General features: G+C 38.3%; 1 protein-coding gene across 1 annotated transcript; it reads right to left on the bottom strand.

Moving 5' to 3' along the window:
- Positions 1-3,943: 3,943 nt before the first annotated feature.
- On the bottom strand, positions 3,944-20,972 carry LOC131135555 (high-affinity choline transporter 1-like). The gene is made up of 9 exons (XM_058081594.1): positions 19,726-20,972; positions 18,250-18,493; positions 17,239-17,352; positions 16,862-17,017; positions 16,584-16,732; positions 16,350-16,493; positions 16,039-16,192; positions 12,518-12,735; positions 3,944-9,463 (listed from the first exon to the last, which is right to left on the bottom strand). Exons 2-9 carry the CDS (start codon positions 18,431-18,433, stop codon positions 8,795-8,797), a joined length of 1,788 nt encoding a protein of 595 aa, XP_057937577.1. The 5' UTR covers positions 18,434-18,493; positions 19,726-20,972; the 3' UTR covers positions 3,944-8,794.
- Between the last annotated feature and the right edge of the window lie 84 nt (positions 20,973-21,056).

The raw sequence follows: 21,056 nt of genomic DNA, 5'->3' as shown, positions 1-21,056 counted from the left end.
ACGCTAATTCAGAGTAGTTACTGAGGAATTAATGAAGAACTAACAACGAACTAAGGCATGTTAATTTAGAGTAGTTACAGAGGAACTAATGAAGAACTAACAACGAACTAAGGCATGTTAATTTAAAGTAGTTACTGAGAAACTAATGAAGAACTAACGAGGAACTAAGGCACGTTAATTTAGAGTAGTTACTGAGGAACTAATGAAGAAATGAAGAGGAACTAAGCCACGTTAATTTAGAGTAGTTACTGAGGAATTAATGAAGAACTAATAACGAACTACGGCATGTTAATTTAGAGTAGTTACTGAGGAACTAATGAAGAACTAACAACGAACCAAGGCATGTTAGAGTAGTTACTGAGGAACTAATGAAGAACTAACAATGAACTAAGGCATGTTAATTTAGAGTAGTTACTGAGGAGCTAATGAAGAACTAACGAGGAACTAAGGCACGTTAATTTAGAGTAGTTACTGAGGAACTAATGAAGAACTAACAAGGAACTAAGTATATACAGTAATATCCACATTTTGATAGCCACACTATCCCAATTCTGCTGTTTTTTTGTGATGCCATTATTGGCTAGTTAATGAACTAATAAAAATGTACCCAAACGTATGCAATGGTGGTAAAAAAAAATATATATATATATATCCCAAATGTAAACATGCTGCCATGCCATCCACACTAGTGATGTGTTTACTCAGTGATACATGTCTGTGTTTCAAGGCACTGTTTGTTAGTGGGCTCTAACACCCATAACCCCATCTGCAATAAATCCTAACAGAATTTACGTCCCTGTCTACAGCGCATTCATAAAATGTACTCTGGGGACACTCTGGATTGCGTGTGTGTGTATTTATACTCCATCTGCTATAAAGTGTATTTACATTCAGGGACATCCCAATTGCACACGTGTGTTATTTTACTGGTGTACTTTAATTACCAGTAGGGAGAAGAAAATGAGAAAAGATAAGCAAAATTTTGGTCTTTACCCATGCAGGAAAAAATGAGAAACAAATTAACAGTCGGGGATACTGAGATTCAAGATGTCTTACAGCAGGGGTGTCCAAACTTTTTCCACATCCTGAAAAATGTTTGAAAAATGAAAGGTTGCAAAATATATAATATTATAAAAATATATTTTTACCCGACCTAATTTTCCAGAAATTACAACTTAATAAATAAAAAACAGATTTTTGTTTAATATTAACATGAATTCATATTTAATATTTGATATTCATATTGTGTAACATTTACACATGTATATTTGCTATTAAAATGCCATAATTTTTCTTCACAATATCACATATAAAACTGCAAAACTTTTTTCACCATGTTAACACAACCTTTTTTCTTTTTTGGCTTTTTTTTGGCTTTTTTTTTCTTTTTTGGCTGTTTTCTTAATATTTTGACTATATTCCAATAACATTTAAATATAATTTTTTTTTAATTCCGACTGTTTCATATAATTTTTTGACTTTATTCCCATATTATCGACTTGATTCTTGTAACATTCAAATTTTATACCAACCTAATTTAACAACTATATTATTTTGATTTTCACAATATTAAATATTTTCTTGAATATTTATTTTTCTTTTTAGATTACAACAAAAATTTATTCTTGTAAAATTACTGTAATTTATTTAATTTTTCCTGTTTTTTTTTTTTTTATTAAAATGCTTTTCTTGTGCACCACCGTCCAATAAAAAAACAGTCAAATGGCCTAATGGGAACTATTTCAATGGGAGGGCGACAGGAATTTCCCGGCAAAACGGGAGGGTTGACATTCAAACATTGTTAAACCTGAACCATTTTTAATGCAGGCTCATAATGCATCTAATTAATACATAAAAGATCTAAGCATATACTGTATGTTCATATATTTTTATGTTTTTTTTTTTTTTTGCAAGAATGAATCACGAGCAGGGCTGCAGGGCTGCATGCATGCACGCTTATGCGTCTTTGTGAATGCTACCGATGACGTTCAGGGACTCTCATTCTTATAAACACACAGGAAGCATCAGTTCGGACGAAGTTGAAGTGCTGAAGCCTCAGGCTTTGCTTTAAGTGTAGATATTTTTCAAACAGCGCATTTCAATTCACCGACTCAACTAAAGTTCAACTAAAGGATTGTGATGATAAACTCAAGCACCCACTCGCCGTATGCAAATATTTCTAATCCAAAAACACTGATAGAAGAATAGTATTTGACTGAATCTTTGCAATGGCCACCAATCCAATTTCTCCATGCGAGCTGCAACATTTAACATGCTATTTTCATATTATTACAGCAATCTCATGTCTTGTCACCTGAAGGCAACATCATTTGGCGCTGTGGCAGCTTTTGTTGACAGTTACACTAATAGCTATTCTCTGGCGCACTCTATAGCTTGCTGTGAGCATGTGTGTGTGTGTGTGGGGGGGGGGGGGGGGGGGGGGCTCAAAAATCACTTACTCTAAAACAAAGGTCTCAAACTCATTTTACCTGGGGGCCACTGGAGCTAGGGTTTTCCAAAAAAAAAAAAAAAAAAACGCATTTATTAAAAACAGAAAAATATACAAACTTTTTCAGTGCTTTGGTTCCGATTTTCTACAATAAAAGCTCTGATAAAACATTCCACTGTTCTCAAATATCTTAATTTTTATTTTTCTACACAAAATAAGATGAAAAATAAATAAACAAATCAAGAATAAAGAAAATAAATCAGTATTAAATAAATATAATAATAATAATAATAAAACGGCAAATAATAAAAACTTAAGAAACCACATATAGTTGGTGGGTAGACAAATTATTTTTTTCAGATTAAAATTAACAAAGCATTATTAGAGCCCTGTAGACATGACAAAACACGACTATAGTCACATTTATACTCTTTTTATTTACAACATATTGCGCAACTGCAGGGTCTTGAGACACATGCTAACTCGCAAACTAGAGAGCTAGCGACCTAAACGGTAGCCTTCAAGTTATTTCCTTTAAACTTAAATAGCCAAAAACTTACCACTTCCACACAGATAGTGAGGATAACTATTAACAGTTATTTAACCTTTAACATGAACATTAATCAAACATAATAATTTTTTCTGGGTACATGATACCATACAGCATCCATATGCTATCATACGCGGGCCGCACTAACATTAAACTTTCATATCAAGACGGGGGCCTCAAACTAGTGTCCTGCGGGCCACATTTGACCCGCCGGCCGCGTGTTTGAGACCCCTGCTCTAAAAGTATGTGTACTATCACCTGTACTAGCAGCAGCCCTCATGCAGCCTCAGCCTTTCAGACAAGCAAAATATTGCTGTCAGTGATCATTAGGCCTATTTTAATAAAGAATTTGATATTTTTAATTGATTTTTTACAAAAGAAAATCGGACAAATTTCATATAGTAGGGCAAAAGCAGCCTAATAAGAAAGCCAATAAGCAGGCTAATACTAGCCTACTACTGCTAGTAGTAGTAGTAGTAATAATCAGAAGAAAAATGATGATGATAGTAATTATAATAGGCTAATTAATAATATAATAATTATTACTATATAATTGATCACTGTACACTGGACAGAATGGTTTTGCAGTGTAGATTGTGTGTACTTGTGTAAATTTAATGGCGGCCTAAATTGAGTATCTCTACTAAATCTGTCCAAAAGTAGGAAAGTTATATCCTGGTTCTTGTTCGTTATTATTTTTTTTTTGGATTGTTTTGAACGTCTACTACATTCATTCATATCCTGTGCATCTCCAGGGGGCAAAGCCCCCCCTGTCCGCAGAACCTAGTAACGCCCCTGGCTATGATACAATGTGGAATCTTCACGTTTCGATCTGGCACAAACATCCGCAAAGTGCATAATTGCGAAATTACAAAAATCATCTCAAGTTTGAAGTAATATCAATGTACAGTACAAATACAGTACAGCATTTCCAGTCTGAAAAATATTATAATTTTATTCATCCTACAACATATGATCACAGTTTTACATGTACACACATTTTATGGAGTACTATTCATCTGCAGTTTCAGTTTCAACAAACAACATTTTCCAATGCTGCATTTACTTTTTGGTGCACACGGATCACATGAATTGCAATTTACACAAATAGAACCATGACTTGTTTGTTTGAGGTCAACGACTGAACACCTATCACTCTCAGGGATGTTTATTGAAGAATACTATCGAGTTGTTTTTAGACGTTCAATTCCAATTCTCAGACACTTTGCATAGCACACTGCTCGATTTTGAAGCTGGAGTCATTTTGGAGGCATAGCATCCATCCATCCATCCATTCATTCATTCTGGACTGGTCAGCAGTCAATCACAGGACACATATCGACAAACAACCAGTCACACACGCATCGTTTAGCGTCAACCATGCATGTTTTGGGGATGTAAGAGGAACCACAAGGCCACCAATTGGGCAGCATGACCTGTTTTTAGCGCTTCAGATTCTTTCCTATCCTGATCCTGACAGAAGCACACTGAAATAAGTTACCACTCACTCAGAGTGTTTCTAACACAGTCCTTTTTTATCATTAAATTAAGGCGGGTCCATTTTATAATAAGTACAATACTGGTAACAAACACAAAACACCAGAAATACACTGGGACAACACTTGAAAGTAAAAGGTCGGATTTATGAGAATTAAACCAAACACTAAATAGACTTTGCTCCATCATTTTTACAGCATTAGCTTAATTGTCCTGTAGACAAATTGATGGCTGGTTTGGGTCAATAAAAACCAGTGCTGACACACAATCCTGGGAAAAACAAGCTTTCCTGTCTAGCTAACCTGCATTGGCAGATAAGTCGAAGGTACACGTTCCCCAAAACTTCGAATTCTTACTGGCTAATGTCTGGCTGTGAAGTGATAATTGTTGAATATTCCTAAAATCAGTTCACAACTATTGTTTTTCAAAGCTGCTGTTCTATGAAACAATGAATGATTTGTATGTACGTGATGGCAAAAACCGAGGTCGGAAAGTGAATAAAAAATAAATCATCCCCCAAGCACTAGTAGTGTTTTCTTTGGGTCCTTTCATCTTATTCTTTGTTTTAATGACCCTTAATGCATCTTTTTTAGCCCAGCCTTTCTAGCTGCTTTCATCCCTTTTCCAAGACCCCTTTGTCAGTCTTCACAATCGAAATTTAGGTCGATTCGTCCTGGTTATTTTCTGCACAGTGTCAGGAACGCTAGAATATATATTTCACTTAAATGTTGGTTTGAGATCAGCAAGGACACACAAAAAAATGCCAGTATTGCTTCATTTCGAAGTAAAACGATATACAACTTGTACGTGTTCACAGCTTCCAAAACACTACGAATTAAAGAAAAAAAAAATCCGTCATTATTTGCAATATTATTTGGGTGTTTGACAAACTGATATGAATTGCACACAACAGCTTTGACAACATTGTGGTAAATTCTGAATTGTTTCGAATCTATATGACAGAAATATTATTAAAAGAAAGTTAAATTGAAATGTATGGAAAGGAAAAAATACAATGGCACCTCAGTTTTCATTGATAATTCGATTCAAAACTGAATCATACAAAAAGTGAATACATTTTTCCTATAAGAAATGATGTAAATTAGGGGTGCTCCAATACCGATTGGTTCCAGACGATATTAGTGAAAAAGGACGGGATCAACATCGGCTAAAGCCCTGGTCCCAACCCGCTGGACTTGCAAGTGTGGTCAAAATTTGGGGATATGGATTTGGGAGCATGGAGACACTATGTAGCGCTTTTAGTGCAGGAGGAACTTTGGTTGTGTGCGGGGCTGCGTCGGATTCCGGATGATGTGTGCATTTGAATCAGGCAAAATTATCTGATATATTTGTAGGTTAAATAAAACAGTGTAAAAAGTGTTTTTATTTTCATAGTACATATAATGCCATTTTTTTCATACAATGCAATTTTCCTTTGTTTCTTTATAATACCATTGTTTTTTGTTTCTTTTTCAGTTGCTGCCACGAATTGGACTGGTGAGCATCACGCTTTCATTGTGGACACGTTTATCAAAACAAATCTGTAACGAGCGTTCCGTTTGCACTTCAATATTGGTAGCCATGATCTATTACTGGATCTGCATTGAAACCAAAATCAATCAGCCAACTTCGCACCGCCAGAACTGACTTAATTTTTATAACATAATGAAACAGAATGACATTATATGTACTTTTCGAAAATACTTTATTTGCTTTTTATTTAACCTACAAATATGTCACAGATCATTTTGCCTGACCCTGTAGCTTCTCTACGGGTACAGAAGAGGGAGTCGGCTGCATCTGCACTTCAGAAGGCAGCGGATGCGGATGGAGGGACCTAGCAGAGGTGGATAAACCTGCTTTGCATTCAGGTTTTCAGTTAATAATAAATGCATTGTGAAAATACAAAAGGTGATTTATGGATACCAGCATTTGGTTCATGTTCTGGTAAAACAAACATTTGGTTTTGTTTGGTTTGAAATGAGCTATGGAAATAAATATTACAAAAATTAGTAGCTCTTGGCCATTTTCATTTTGTGAATGGTTTGGTATCAGACGATTTCACTCATGGATTATCGATATCGGGATGTAAATCCAATGAATTTGTTCTGGACAACCAAAATATTACCACAAAACACATCTTACAGAGAAAAACTATCGATGACAAGCACGTTTTGTAGCAAATACATTACCAACACGTGGGATTGTTTGTGTGGACAATGGATTCCACAGAATGATACGGCACAGGGCGAACTGAGTCCTAGTTTTTGGAACATTATGATATATTTGAGTTAGCTAAATGAATGTGCCTGCAGAATACTATAGTAATGTGTCAACAAAGTAGCACGGGACTAGGTTTTAGGTTAAATAAACTAGCAATCTGCTATCTACATACCCTTGTTACACACAATACTGTACGATAACTGAGACAGTGTTCAAGACCAAGGCAACATTTTCATCAGGAGCATTTGAAAACCGAGGTTGGACTGTATATTATGTCACGTGTTGAATCTTATGAGGTCAGAATGTGATTAAAAGCATCGTGAATACAATAAACTTTGATTTGCACACATAATCTGTACAATATCGATACTAAAAAATATTATTGCTCTATTCCAGGGGTCACCAACCTTTTTGAGTCCGAGGGCTACTTTGTGAGCATGGATATTATGAAGGGCTACATGACGTGTTTTGCGGTGAACTTCCAAAATAACAATACTGCACGGATCACTTTTTAGTAATCAGAACAAAAGGAATAGTAGTAGTAACACTATGTGAAGCGACTGCTCACATATCAATGTTAATTATTTTCCACAATAATGGTAACAAAAACATATTTTTTTTAACAAGAAGAAGTCAGAGGGAACAACTTTCTGTGATTTTTTTCACCTGCCTAGTGAAAAAAGTCCTTTGTTTGTCCAAAGCTGCCTTTAACAAACGGGCCTTTTGCGTCCTTAATGCGCTGCCGCGTGGGTAGCTCGCATTGAAGCTTTCGTGGCAAGTTTTGGTATTGCAACAGTCGTCCCGCAAATAAGACACATACATTTTTCTTCAAAATATTCTTTCTCCAAATCACTGTGGAAAATGTAAGTCCTTTTTCGCTTTTCTGCCATGTTTTTGGGAGCTAAACTGCACGAGTAAGCTAACTCCTCATCACCGCTGCACTATATCAGAAAAGCGGTGAGCGGACGCGTGCGCACACATGAACTTTAATTATTGTTTTAATTTTTGATGTTATAAGACGATTAAAAAAAATACATTAATGTAAGCAATTCTGATTCAAAATTTAAAGCACAAAATAACAATGATAATTTGTGACCAGTGCTATTTTTAGGGTTCAATTCCACCGTTGGCAATCTCTGTGTGGAGTTTGCATGTTCTCCCCGTGCATGCGTGGGTTTTCTCCGGGTACTCCGGTTTCCTCCCACATTCCAAAAACATGCTAGGTTAATTGGCGACTCCAAATTGTCCATAGGTATGAATGTGAGTGTGAATGGTTGTTTGTCTATATGTGCCCTGTGATTGGCTGGCCACCAGTCCAGGGTGTACCCCGCCTCTCGCCCCAAAGACAGCTGGGATAGGCTCCAGCACCCCCGCGACCCTCATGAGGAAAAAGCGGTAGAAAATGAATGAATGAATGCTATTTTTAGAAGATGCCTCGCGGGCGCCTTAAGTGGTCCACGTGGGCGCATTGGGTGCCCGCGGGCACAGCGTTGGTGACCCCTGCTCTATTCATACACTTTCTCAATGCAACCGAAACTTAGGAAGTTGAGACACTTGTTGATGCCTCTGTGACCGTCCAGGACATAGAAACAAAGGTATTGCACTAGTCCCATCAACTAAAACTCCTGCAGTATCTCCCTACTTGTAGCAGCACTTAAATATGGTTGTAATATTTGTTTCTTTACAACTTAATACAAATAGTCAACATTCAAGATGAAAATCCCAAGTCAAAGATGGTTCCTTTGTTCAGCCGCATTAATCATTTCCATTCGGATTACAACCTTTTGCTTTGGAAATACTGTGCTACACAAAATAGGATAGATAGTAAAAATGTAATTGTGTTATACATTTGTGGATGAATATGACAGAACCATTGGACCTGTATGATCTGGAGATGGTCCTTTTATCTGATCTCCAAAGGTAAGAGTCTTGTCTCACCTCTGGACCATCTGACTTGGAAGGACCAGTCTTAGAAATTGACTTTTCTGAATCTCCATCAAATAAAATATGTGGAATTACCTGGAAGCCATTGCAGAGCTCCACTGGTTTTGACTCCACTTTCAGAAGAAATGTTCCTATTGTGCCTTGAATGCCTCGTTTTCAGTTTTAAAATCCTCAGGACTCGACACGTCGTCATCACTCAGGACCTCTCTGTTCATGAAGGTTCCGGCGAGGGATGCACCCAAGGCTTGTTTGACAGGCGCAATCTCTGAAAGGATGATGTTGTCGTGACTCACCAGTGTGGTCTTGTCCATGATCTCCTTGCTGTGCTTCGATATCACGGCATCGAGGAAATCGTACTTGTGTGACAGTGTCCCGCTTTCAAACAGGTACTTTGTCAGGTAGGAAAATGCCACATTTGCTAAAAAGGACGCCACCATTGACATGGTCTTGAAAGGGAACCTCTGCTGGACAAAGTACTCAACCTCCCCGGTAAGGCGGTGGATCTTCTCCTGGGTCACCCATCCAGGGTAATAGATGAAAGGAGGGAGTTTCAGGTACGGTTCACCTCCACCAATTCGTAGCAAAAGACCAAAAACATAGGCAGCCACTGAGCCGTAAGTATTAGTTCCTTTGACGAAAAGGACACTTAAAAGTTGTGGAAAGACGATGACGTAGACCAGGTCCGAGCTCAGGTACCATAGGCCGTACACGGTTCCTGTTAATAATGCCATGGCAGTGGCGAGGGCTCCAAAAACAAAGATTGTGAGGCGCATCACCCAGACAATCTCACGATCTGAGGCCTGGAAGGTAATTAGAGAAGGATCGTTACAATCTGCATGCATCAGTTGATTCTTTAGATCAGGGGTCTCAAACACGCGGCCACTAGTTTGAGGCCCCCGCCTTGATATGAAAGTTTAATGTTAGTGCGGCCCGCGCAAGTTTGATATGGATGCTGTATGGTATCATGTACCCAGAAAAAATTATTACGTTTGATTAATGTTCATGTTAAAGGTTAAATAACTGTTAATAGTAATCCTCCCTATCTGTGTGGAAGTGGTAAGTTTGTGGCTATTTAAGTTTAAAGGAAATAACTTGAAGGCTACCGTTTAGGTCGCTAGCTCTCTAGTTTGCAAGTTAGCATGTGTCTCAAGACCCTGCAGTTGCGCAATATGTTGTAAATAAAAAGAGTATAAATGTGACTATAGTCGTGTTTTGTCATGTCTACAGGGCTCTAATAATGCTTTGTTAATTTTAATCAGAAAAAAAAATAATTTGTCTAACCACCAACTATATGTGGTTTCTTAAGTTTTTTATTATTTGCTGTTTTATTATTATTATATTTATTTATTACACTGGGGAACAATATTTTTTCAACTTTCTGTTGCATTGGATTTTTTAACTGATTCTGAATGATTTTTAGGTGCTGATTTCAAATCTGAAATTAGTTTTTCTCCATAAGCTCTAGTTTTCATACAATTTGAGATAGATGAAATAGTCTAAATATATGAACTTACATAACCCAAATCTATGCGTTTTGAGATTATATACATAGATTCCATTCCTGTTCCAGTTTTCAAAGGTTTGCCTTCATTAAACGATAAAGACATTGGACATGATACGAACGAGGAAGACAGTTGTGACAATGAATTGCCAGAAACTGAGTGGGAACAATCCGAGGAATGTTCTTCAGAGACTGAATCTCCCCCAGTCCCCAAGCCTCTTCACCAAACTGAACTGAATGACTTAGTTCGGGATTTAGGTCTTTCAAAGAAAGCAGCTCAGCTTTTGGCATCAAGATTACAAGGCAAAAATCTTGTTGATCACACTGTTAAAGTGTCATATTACAGAAAGCGCGACCAGCTTTTTGTGACCTTCTTTTCTGAAGACAGACAGTTTGTTTACTGCCATGATATCCCAGGTCTTCTCAAAGAACTGGGTGTTCCTCACTATGATCCAACTGAATGGCGGCTCTTTATAGACAGTTCTAAACGCAGTCTCAAGTGTGTTCTTTTGCATAATGGCAATGTTTACGGGGCAGTGCCTGTAGGTCATTCAGTTCATCTGCGGGAAGACTATGATGACATCAGAATGGTCATGGAATTCTTAAAATATCGTGAGCACAACTGGATCATTTTTGTAGACTTGAAAATGGTAAACTTCCTTCTTGGTCAACAGAAAGGTTTCACCAAGTTTCCATGTTTCCTCTGCATGTGGGACAGTCGAGCACGAGACAGACACTGGGTCCAGAAGGACTGGCCTGTTCGTGAAACCCTTGAAGCAGGCATGCCAAATATCACACATGACCCAATTGTTGACAGAGATAGGATCATCTTTCCTCCTCTGCACATCAAACTAGGTTTGATGAAACAATTTGTCAAGGCACTGGATACCGAAGGTGAATGTTTCCAACACATAATCAAAGCTATAACAGGGTTGTCGTTCGAGAAGATCAAAGCAGGTGTGTTTGATGGCCCACAGATTCGAACCCTCATTCGTGATGATCAGTTTGTTGCCAAGATGACCGCCTTGGAGAGGGCAGCATGGTTATCCTTTGTGGCAGTCGCTTAGAACTTCCTTGGAAACAACAAGGCAGAGAACTACAATGAACTTGTGAACAGAATGCTCCTCGCTTTTCGTGCTCTCAGGTGCAACATGAGCATCAAGCTCCATTTCTTGAACAGCCACCTTGACCAGTTCCCTGAAAACCTGGGGGCTGTGAGTGACGAACATGGAGAGCGGTTCCACCAAGACCTAAAGATCATGGAAGAACGCTACCAAGGTCGCTGGGACAAAAGTATGATGGCTGACTACTGCTGGAGTATTAAACGAGATTGCCCAGATGAAGTGTACAAACGCAAAAGTTACAAACGCAAATTCCTGCCTGACTAAAATACTGTACTGACAGAAAGTGATAAGCGTTATTAGCTGTGATTGACTCTTATCTGAAGAACGTTGTAAATTATGCTTATCTCACGTTGCGATAAAGACTGTTTTCTGAGAAACGCTTCCAGAAAAACATATGGCACTTCTAACAATGGTGTACTTTAATCTAAAATCACATTTTAATGTTCTGTTTCTTTTGCCTTGTTAAATATACTGATTTGTGGCTGACACTGCAATATCCTATAATAATGCTCGATTTTTTTCTATTTTTAATAAAAATTAAAGATTGCATAAAATCTGTAGCTTGCAGAAAAAAACTAACTTCAGATTTGAACTCAGCACACTTAAATTGACTAAAAACAAGTCTTACTTTAAATGCAACATTTTGAGTGTTCCCCAGTGTTATTACTGATTGATTGATTTTCTTTATTCTTGATTTGTTTATTTATTTTTCATCTTATTTTGTGTAGAAAAATAAAAATTAAGATATTTGAGAACAGTGGAATGTTTTATCAGAGCTTTTCTTGTAGAAAATTTGAACCAAAGCAAAGTTTTTTTAATTTTTTGGTTTTTAATAAATGCGTTTTTTTTTTTTTGTTGTTTTTTTGGAAAACCTGATGCGGCCCAGTCTCACCCAGACCCGAGCTCCAGTGGCCCCTAAGTATTGAGTATTGAGTTTGAGACCCCTGCTTTAGATTGATGTTTGATCATTTCACTTGTCTACAAAGTACAATGAATCTTGTGAAAAGAAAACACTGACTTGTTTGTAAACTGCTAGCTGGCTTGAGCAGCCAAGTGCCAGTACCTGGATGGAAGCGAGGTCTAGGACAGTGAGTGTACTAGCTGGTACAGCAGTGCGAATGTACTGTATGTTGGTAAACCTCCCTCCCTGACACAGTCCGCCTTTTAGCAGGCTCAACTCTGATGTTTCTAACCACAATTTATATTTGGGTGATGGGCTGCACTCTTACCGACTGTCGAAAAGCAAGTTGATAGATGTTCCTTGCAAACATGGAGCTGGCTGAGAGAATAGAGGAATCTGCAGATGACATGACTGCTGCCGACACGGCCCCCAGGCCAAAGAAGGAGACGTAAGATGGGCAAAGGTGCTGAAGCACAATGGGAAGAATCATGTCGGATTCATCCTTGTCCTTCGGAGGGAGGGCCCCATAAGAAGTCTGGTTCCAGTCTGAAGATGAAGATGGAAATGTGAAATAGATTTTAGGGGTATTTTCAGGTAATTTGCAGGCCTAAAACAACATACATGATGATGTACAGTACAACTTTTTATTTTTTAATTCAGTTTTCAATGGGAATTATTGCCACAAATACTGTATTTTCCTCACTATAAGTCACACTTTTTTTCATAGGTTGGCTGTTCCTGCGATTTGTACCCCAGAGCGACTTATAAATGAAAAAAAGCCTACGATCAACAACTGTCAGTCCTCTGCATCAATCTCCTGGTATGGCTGCTAATCCAAGTTCATCATTTTATAAAGCTAATAGATTATTAGAAAACCCATCTAAAAGAGAGCAGCACAAACTGGGTCTAACAAGGACAGAAAAACGATGCACAACTGTGCAAGAAGACAAATATCTGAGAGTGTGTAGTTTAAGACAAAGACGCCTCACAGGTCGTCACCTGGCACCTGCACTAAATAGTAGCCGTCAAACACCAGTGTCAGTATCAACAGTGAAGCACGACTTCAGGACTTCAGACTTCATGGCAGGATTGCCAAGAAAAAGTCATATCTCAGACTGGGCAATACATATATACATGTATATATGAAGAGCTTGCAACCAAAAGGCGCTAAATCCAATTTTCACTAAGTTGCATGTTTTTCATGAGTTTAATAGACCTCTGTCATGTGTATCCAAATCACATATTTTGGTCTTGAAATCATTTTAAAAAATATGAAAAAAAGTGATATGAAATTTATGCTTTCAATCAAAAGGCGCTATTTCCATTTCAGATTTCAACCAAAAGGAGCTAAATCCATTTCTTTATTCTTTATTCTGATTGGCCCAAGTTTCCCATCTATTGATAATCTGACCAATCAGAGAGAAGAATACAATTGGCACTGCACATACAGAAAGTACACGTATGATAGTTACAGTATGTTATGCAATTCAGGAAAACACAAATTGTGTTTTTACAGTATTCTGTAAGTAAGTTTTTTTACGCCATAAAAGGCATGTCTCTACCTTGACACCTCCAACTTTCATGAGAAACATTATTTTACTTGTACTAAAAAACATACAACGTAAAGAGTTTGTAATGAGATGATTTTTGTCACCTTCATGGTGCAGTCAAATATGAGCACTGCTTTTAATAAAATTTTTATTTATTTAATTAATAATTATTTTGTATTGTATGTTGAGAATGGCTTCTGTGTTGTAATTATTTTATTAGCATAGCACATTAAAGCACCTTACATTCTTTTACAACAATGCCATTGAAGAAGTTAAAGGTGACTTCAAATTTATTTCAGCCAAAAGGCGCTAAATCCATCATTTCAGCCAAAAGGCACTAAATCCGAAAAAAAAAAATTTATTAAAAAAAATATATAAAATACATGGTGTGTGTAGGATTTTTATAGCATGCATTTTTATGACCTATATTGATAGCTCTTTCATTTGCAATATAGACTTGATGACCATGAATCAGTCAAAATGGATTTAGCGCCTTTTGGTTGCAAGCTCTTCATATATATATATATATATCTCCACTACATATATATATATATATATCTCCACTACATATATATATATATATATATATATATATATATATATGTAGTGGAATTTCACTACATGCAAGTAGTGAAATTAGCAGCTGAAAACAATAATCGAGCAGCAAAGAGAAAGTTTGGAGTAAGTGAGAAACTTGTTAGGGACTGGCGTAAAGCGGAGACTACTCTTACTGCCATGAAAAAAACAAAAAAGTTACTGTACTTAAAACTGTTTATGTTACATAAACACTGGACACCTTTTCTGTTCATGTTTATTTTTTGTGTAGCTGAATAACCATTGTGTTAGCATATCTTACACCTATTCAGCCTGTTCTGTATTCTTTTATTGTTAGAACTTGTCTTCCAAGAGGACGTAATATTGGTTTTGGTCAAGTAGTTTGCAAAATAAATTACCCACAACTTATAACCGCGACTTATGTATGTTTTTTCTACCTAATTATGCATTTTTGGCCTTGTGCGACTTATACTCCGGAGAGACTTACAGTCTTTGTTTTTGAACATGCAAAGAACAAACTCGTCAAGTCAGTCTGAACGGGGTCTTAGTTCTTTTAGTTGGGAGACTATAAACTAATCATCTTTATTACGTGTGTGTGGGTGCTTTATTTGTTCATTGAACGCACACAAACAGATGACAGATGACTGACAGACAAATCTGTCTCTTTTCCGTCCTTCTTTCAAGCGCTGCGCCGTAGCCAATGAAGCGTTTGAATGCACTGACAATCGAGCCTTTGTGCATCAAATGGCAAAGACAGGCAATTGCTCTATCCGTATTTACACACATACACATGAAATTATCCTCATGACATGTTTTTGCGTACTCACCAACCAAGAGTGATTGGAACAATGCCTAATTGGAAATATGTCAACTGGGTTAGACTCCAGCTCGCCAGCATTGTGGTATAGAAAATGCATGTATAGATGGGAGGAACCCTAAGCAAGTGGAATAACACAAACTTTGATCAAATACCGATTAAATGATTCAATCCTCTCGGGATTGTTCTATTTTCCTCTTAGCGTATGACATCTTTTAAAAATTAACTTTACTCTCCAGAGATGTATATTCTTCTAACGATCAGAGCTTGATTAACACTGGTTGCACATGAAACAGGTTCACATGAATCAGATTAATTAGCGCTTCTTCTGATGGAATATTCACTAAATCTGCTCGGTTTGACGTCTCGGTGCTCGTTGCGGCCCCGTGCTTCTGTCACTTGTTTACCCTCCCAGTCACAGTAGGCGTCTCCATTTACACATCTGATAAAAGCGATATGGACCAGGGTTCAATTCCACCCTCCGCCATCTCTGTGTGGAGTTTGCATGTTCTCCCTGTGCATGCGTGAGTTTTCTCCGGGTACTCCGGTTTCCTCCAAATTATCCATAGGTATGAATGTGAGTGTGAATGGTTGTTTGTCTATATGTGCCCTGTGATTGGCTGGCCACCAGTCCAGGGTGTACCCCGCCTCTCGCCCAAAGACAGCTGGGATAGGCTCCAGCACCCCTGCGACCCTCGTGAGGATAAGCGGTAGAAAATGGATGGATGGATGGATAAAAGCAATATGCTGTTAACAAGCCCGATTGCGTTGATCAACATTTCCTTGTTACATAAAGGATCAGATTCCTGGATGTTTACATTCATGAATTTGATTTGTAATTGTATTTTGACGCGATTAACGTCTGTTCCATTTTGTCACGTATCCATCCAAAGTGAGGACCAGGCACCGACGGCAGTGTGTATTTACCAGTGGAGGCCCCTATAGCGCCTATGAGGACAGAGGGCACGGCCATGACCAAACAGCCAAATGCAGCGAGGAAGGAAAGGACCTGGGCGTAGGTAGCTGAAGAGGCAGAAAGAACCCGTTGAAAATAGACCTGCCATGGAATCCCCCCCAACATCTAGAAACAGAAATGGCATTGTGAATACAGTAGAACATTCAACTCAAATAGCAGTGTTTTATCACATGGTAACTGTTTTCCCACGTCAAAACAATAAACACGCTGACAAATGAACCGGTTTTCAATGATGAATCAGCGGATGACAGGTGTGACTTACCAGCAAACAGAAATTATCTGCCCACAGCCATTTATCTGCGGGATCAATCTTCCCCAGCCAGGGCGACTGGTAGATTGCCTCCTTGGCTGTCACTGTGATGTCTGACACGGCAGGATTGGATAATGCAAAAGGCACGCTGATCCACTGATGGTCAAAGGGTACAGAATGGAGATATTAGAATTTTCGGATTAATAATCCGTCTTCTGTGCATTTATGGGAGTTATGGGAACTCACCAAACCCACAAAGATACAGAAGAGTTGAACTACATCTGTGTATGCTACCGAGTAGAGTCCTCCCACAAGAGTGTAGAAGATAGCAATCAAGGCTGAGATCATCACCGACATGTTGATGTTGATGTCCACAATCACACTCAGAGTAGCTCCTGCAGGGGCGAATAGCACAGAAACCAGTAGAGTCTACTGGTAGACTGGTTTTCTACTGAGTAGTCACATGGAGGAATCTGACTGGACATTGGTAGTAACTGCTTCCCCAGTTTGGAACGTTCACCTACCGAGAGCAGATAAAATGGCCGCAGACCAGAAGATTTCTCCCATGACAGCAGGGATGAAGAGAAGACCCCCCATCCTCTTTCCATAGAGCTGTTGGAAAGGATCCAGCATGGTGACGTAGCCCCGTGAACGCATGGGTTTGGCAAAGAACAGACCACCTGGGAGAGGTTTCAAATTTAGAAATGTGTATTTTGCAGTATTTACAAACAATTTGATGCGTTTGTTAAAACTCAGTTCATCCATCCATTCATTCATTTTTTACAGTATACAATTTTACAATTCATTTACTGAACATGCAATTTCTGAGGTCATTGCATTTTCTCATGACAAGAATCCGAGTCCACTGACCAGGGTCTACGCAAAGTCATGAAGTCCTTACCGAGTACCAGACTGAGAGCATATCCAAAGGGTGCTTGTGCCCACGCCAAGCCATAGTCAGGCAAGTAGACATACTCCGCTGTCCCGTTAATGTATCCCCCACCGACCCATGTAGCTGAAAGACATACATTCGACTCAGATATACAGATATATACTGATGGCTTCAGTAAGTCCTCCAATGTGTCACACAATGTCACTCCACACTTATTATTTATTGCTCTCTGGTTCTACCATATCTTACTTATTGTGTGGAAATATGAGGTAATAACTATAAAAGCAATCTTCACTGGCTAAATGTACTGCAAAAAAGGCCAGTAAGGATAATTCATAATGCCGCCTACAGAGAACATACTAACTCCTTTTTCTAAAATCACAAATACTTAAACTTGCTGATATAGTTCATCTTCAAACAGCTAAAATAATGCATAAGGCTAAAAATAAACAATTACCTAAAAATGTCATCCAATACTTCTCTACAAGAGAGGAGAAATATGATCTAGAAGAACTAAATTTGAACCACTTATATGCTAGGACTACGTTAAAAAGCCATAGCATTTCAGTATGTGGAATCAAACTATGGAATGGATTGAGTAAGGAAATCAAACAATGCACAACGATGAGCCAATTCAAGAAACAATACAAGCAGTTGATGTTTGCTAAATACAAGGATGAAGAGTCTTGAACCAGTCATGATGTGCTATATATATCACTATATTGACACTTACTATGGTACCCATTTACTACGGTACTTCGGTACGAGGTGCATTATTAAAAAAAACAAAAAAAAACTTTAAACTGTATTATGGAAAGCAGGAAGTGAACAAATGTAACAGTTACTGATTGTAAAAGTACCAGATGGAGGGGTAGGGTTTAATAAGCTTTGCTTCTTCCTACTCCTTTTGGACATGTGGAACTGGGAACTGATTATGGGATGCACTCAATTGTAATCTGATGCATGTTCAAATGAAATAAAACCATTACCATTACCATCACAATGTGTTGGACGACTCACCGGTCATTGTGAACACGCCCACAAACAAGCCAATGTCCCGCCCTCCGACCATGATGCTCTCGCTCCGGTCTCCTCCATCACCAACTCCCGAGTTCTTGTTCTTCCACGCCGCCCAAATGCCCACAAAGAGAATCACCAGGTAAAAAACAACAATGGCCACGATACCCTCGACGTGGATGGTCATCTTGTTCTGTGTCCTCAAGTACTGTAGTTGACCCGGGACTGGACTTTCATTGAGGAAACTCTGCCGAGAAAGAAAAAGATGTGTTGAAGAGGTGTTCTGTATTTTGTTGGAAGTGAACTTAGACCAAGCCTAGAAGTGCCTCTAGCTAACACGAACCTACACATTCGATGCAATACACAGTGGAACCTCAATTTTATTACACTACAGAAAACTACAGTAATGACTTTACACTTTGTGTTTTGGATTTATGGCTTCACTAATTCATTAATACAAAATATTTAAGCACATTTTATGGATTTTTTTTAATTAAGCATTTTCAAGCAGAGCTAAAATACAAAAATAAGGCATTCAGAAGACACATTCATATATATATTGTATTATCCTATGCCAGGCACTCGGGGGTCAGCAATGTTACTGTAATGTTAGGTGAGACACACAAGCACCAGGCTTGATCGCTAGTTTGAATTATCTCAAAAGAGGCACAATAATCGCTAACACTGGCTGCTGTTGCGGCCGTAGCTCACGCCTAGGTAAAACCCAACTTTGAATCCCTGCGTCACTTCCTGTCCTGCACCCACTCAGCTCCCCTAGCAATGGAACACGACCAAGGTTAAGAACCCTTGACGTACACATTGCTGACTGACTTCACTGCATTTTTGCTTACACTTGCAACTTCCTTTGGCCCCATGGCGGGTTATTTATCAGTCACAAGAACAAAAATGCACGGACAGTGAGTCAGTAATGTGAGGGTGCCCTTTTTGATGATACATTACAGGGCAAACTATTTTGTTGGATTATCTAATGCTAACCGACAAGTGTGTACAAAAGCCGGTGGAAAATTCCATCCATCCATCCATTTTTTATGCCGCTTATCCTCACTAGGGCCATGGATATGCTGAAACCTATCGCAGGTGTCTTTTCTTTTCCCTCTGCATTAATGACCAAAACATTAATAATCATTAAAGAAATAAGAACAATTAAGTATTGGTTTAATTATAGAGAGATTTGCCATGGCAGGTCCCCATCCATGGTTTTGCTATGTTTACATTTCAACAGTTTAGTTCAATAAAATGCAATGAACTAGGTTAAAAAACACTTTAAAATAGATTCAGTAGGTTGCAACGCCAATGTGCATATCCCAACCTGCCAGACCTCTGTTGTGCTGACACTGTGGTTTCTAGCAGGGGGGGACAGTTTTACATCTTTAAATCGATAAATCTCTTTGACTCACACTTTGACCAACACATAACAGCTCAGGGAAAAGAACATCTAACATGAGAACATGATCTTACCTTTGTTTGTTGGAGCAACAGTAATGACTTGATAACCACAGCCAGGAGCAAACCAAAAAAAGGATCCAAAATAGTACCAAAGAAGATCCCCTGTTGGATAGAACTTGTGCTTTCACATGTAGTGGTCTTTCAAGTCCAATCACAATTATCTTACGGTGGTTTTAAGTCTTCAAAGCTCTGGGAAATCTGCGGGAAGAGTGTGTGAGAGAGAGAGAGGGAGAGAGAGGGGTGCAAGGTGGGTGGGGGTGGGTTGTTGTGGGTGTGGAGATGAATGGGAGTGGTGGGTTTATTGGATGCTGTCAGGGTGGGTAGATGCTAGATGAATGTCTTCCAGGGCAGGACGAAAATAGCACCTAATGCCGAGTGGCATGACGCACAAACATTTTCAATATGTGACCATCACATTGCCAATGGATGCAATGGTCACTTGGTTACTTTTTTAGCTTTGATTAATGGTCATTATAATGAGAGCTCAGATCTTATTGTTCTTGTATACTTGTCACAAAGCTGGCGTTGTCATATTTCAAGTGTCTTTAAGGTCCTTGGAGCTGGCATGTTTTGGTTTCTTAACAAAAGCAATGATGAAAAAAAACAAATAAAAGTCTGTCAGTCAACAGTCATTTACTATATATAGTAAATGACTGTATATATACTGCTGTATATGCTATACTATTAGATGGAAATCAATTTAATTAAAAGAAATATGGCGTCTGCAATATTTTTGTTCATTTTCACTTGAATTTATGATGTATTATGTATACTTGTGCCTTTATGATGTTTTACATGTTTTTTTTATTATTCCATTTTTTGAATGGTGCCATAAAGCACATTCTCCATTGTGATGCAATGTCGCTGTCCTTAGTGCTGAAACTGGACACGGCTGTTTTCTGCAAATCTGTTCAATTCTCACAATGGTGAATTTTGTTGTATTACAGCTTCAGTAATACAGTACTTACCTTATTTATTGGTAGCGACAACGTTGATTACACTTACACAATCTAACGAAAGCCAGGGCCTGACCTGTCAAAACAATTAATTTGAAAATATATATGAAATGAATAATAAAATAAATACAAATGACAACATTTGAATTGTTTTTCTATCACTGTTGGAATTTGCCTTTGAGAATCCTGTTATTGAAATGATTGCCTTCAAGGTCTTGGAATCAAATACCTTGTATACCTTGTATATGAGACAGTGAAATCCATCACTGTTAATCAATACCCAGCTCCTTAATTAAAATAAACATGCTTTACAAGTGTGACAGCTGGACACTAAATTAGGTGACAACGTGTGACAGCTACCATAATTTGGCTGTGGTGTGGCTGTCA

The sequence above is a fragment of the Doryrhamphus excisus genome, chromosome 9 (assembly GCF_030265055.1).
Source record: "Doryrhamphus excisus isolate RoL2022-K1 chromosome 9, RoL_Dexc_1.0, whole genome shotgun sequence".
NCBI lineage: Eukaryota > Metazoa > Chordata > Actinopteri > Syngnathiformes > Syngnathidae > Doryrhamphus > Doryrhamphus excisus.
This window is presented reverse-complemented; position numbering and strand designations above follow the sequence as displayed.

Excerpts from the sequence above, each read along its gene's own strand:
- LOC131135555 (XM_058081594.1), bottom strand. The coding sequence starts at position 18,433 with ATGACCATCCACGTCGAGGGTATCGTGGCCATTGTTGTTTTTTACCTG. Across the intron at positions 16,193-16,349 it reads CAGATAATTTCTGTTTGCTG|ATGTTGGGGGGGATTCCATG; the intron begins GTAAGTCACACC and ends TTCTGTTTCTAG. Across the intron at positions 9,464-12,517 it reads AACTTGCTTTTCGACAGTCG|GCCTCAGATCGTGAGATTGT; the intron begins GTAAGAGTGCAG and ends ATTACCTTCCAG.